Genomic DNA, 2,041 nt, shown 5'->3' with positions numbered 1-2,041 from the left:
TCCGTCCAGAGCAACGGGATCTGTTGGTCCATTTCTTTAACTGTCTATGCGTTTGTCACAGTTTATGTGCAAACGAAGATTTCCAAAAATGTCCACTCTGGCCGGAGAAGGTCTCGTTTTCAGAGGCGAATTCTCCGTTCACGTGTAAACGAAGGGTACAAATGATGGGAAATATCTCCGTTTGTCAAAATAACCACGTACGTGTGAACAGGGTCTTAGTTACTTGACAATCTCTCCACATACCCTTTGCAGGAGCAGAAGTACCCCCTGGGGTACGAGTACCCTTAGTTGGGAACAACTGCTGAATACCATATAAAATTAGTGTAGTCATATTGGGAAACAAGGCAGCCTACAATACATTCAAGTACGGCTTTCAAGTAACAGTATGTGACGGAAATAGAAACAGATACAGACTAGCAGCAGATGTACACAGGTGTTTTGTCTTTCAGTGTGAGTCAGTGCTCTGCTGATTTGATAAGAATGCAACGCTCAACATTTACTACAGTGATGTATGAGCAATCTCAGTGTCCATATATAACTGTAGTAATCTTAAAATAGGTAGCAGCAGGGTGGCTGGGTGCTCCTGCTGTTTTCAGCTACGGACCCTATCTGAATTTTGTTTGGTCATTTATTATTTACAGCCTTTTTTTCTTTTGCCTTATTTAGTTGTGAATGCTTTTCTAGCAGATCTGACTCTTTTGGAAAGCCCCCCCATAGCTGGTGATATGTATGCTCAGAAATATTAAGAATAGATGGCGTCCCAGGACGCCATTACGGCTGTGTGTTTTTTTCAGTACTGGCCTGTGCTACACTAAGAAGAATCCTTCGACAGCGCAGCTCTACTCACCCAAAATAAAAAGCTGAAGAAGAAGAGAAAATATCTGATCCAGGGGTTGACGAAGGAGAAGGTCTCCGCTCGGTTTAGATTCTGTTCCCTGTCCATTGTTTGTTGGTGTTGGTGGTGTTACAGTCACATAGAGCTACAGTACTTCGAAAACAGACCTCAGAGAGAGCCCCACCTCGCAGATACTCAGCCGCCATGTGAATCTGTAAAGGAGGGGGTCGTTTGCCGGCTGTGGGGGGGGCTGTCACGCTGGCTAAAAAAGGGGGCATAGGGCTGTGACGCTGCTCCGCCATACTGGTAGGGCCCAGAACTGTCTATGTAGGCAGGCAGGTCAGATTACACAAAAAATATCTCTGGCTGACTGCAGCTTAATGGCTCACGAGCTTTGGAGTATTGTCAGCCGGCTGCTACATTGTAGACCTTTCCCCCCCCCCCGTGCACTCTCTGTCTTACTTCAAAGTTCCCAGAAGCTGTGTAATAGGCCTACTGGCATATTGTTTCAGTATTAGTGGTTGTTGCTTCTGATTGGTTCTGGTGTAAAAAATTACAGCCTCAAAGATGAATGCTCTCCTGCAAAGATCAGAGCAGAATCTCAGTTGACAAAGGCTGGACAATGACATCTTTGAGAAGGAGAACATCGAATGTACAGTAGTTCAATGACATCAGGCACTTTGTTTGATGTTTCCGCTGGGCTGTTCTGCCAAATATCACTCACATAAATAGGAGCATACATTTCAGGTCACGTGTTCTGTAATGAGATGATTAGATGTAGAGCTCGATTGATAATCAACTGGCAAAATGAATCATCTGTCAGACTGGCGAGAGCTTATCTGAGGACAGAGAACAGGAAGAAAATATCGCTATAAACTATAAAATTGAATGTATGATGGATTCCCTACTGGCTCTGTTCTAACTCATAACTCAGACATGTAGTCCGAACTGTCCTTGGAAATAGGAACACTGTTTGTGAATACTTAATCACAAGGTTTGTTTTTATCATTACATCAATTGTCTCCTGTGGAGTGACAGAAGGACATGAGGTCCCTCAGATACCCCAGTACCTTGCCAGAGTTGCATGAAGACTTAATGAGATTGATCTCTCTTTCTTTAGACAGGATACAACTCAGTAGTCCCACAGACACCTAATTGGGATTTTTTTTATTTTTTTCATTTAACCTTTATTTAACCAGGAGGTCC

General features: G+C 43.5%; 1 protein-coding gene across 2 annotated transcripts in view; it reads right to left on the bottom strand.

Moving 5' to 3' along the window:
• The window catches only part of tspan33b (tetraspanin 33b), an 18,324-nt gene extending 17,238 nt beyond the window's left edge, over positions 1-1,086 (bottom strand). For both annotated transcript variants that reach the window (XM_032524033.1, XM_032524034.1), the window contains exon 1: positions 848-1,086. In XM_032524033.1, the coding sequence (XP_032379924.1) occupies positions 848-943 (96 nt within the window). In that variant the 5' untranslated portion in view covers positions 944-1,086. The remainder of the gene's footprint in view (positions 1-847) is intronic.
• Between the last annotated feature and the right edge of the window lie 955 nt (positions 1,087-2,041).

Source organism: Etheostoma spectabile, chromosome 8 (assembly GCF_008692095.1).
Source record: "Etheostoma spectabile isolate EspeVRDwgs_2016 chromosome 8, UIUC_Espe_1.0, whole genome shotgun sequence".
In the NCBI taxonomy this organism is placed as follows: Eukaryota; Metazoa; Chordata; class Actinopteri; order Perciformes; family Percidae; genus Etheostoma; species Etheostoma spectabile.
The sequence above is the reverse complement of the archived record's forward strand: the minus strand, read 5'-3'. Positions and strand labels throughout refer to the sequence as shown.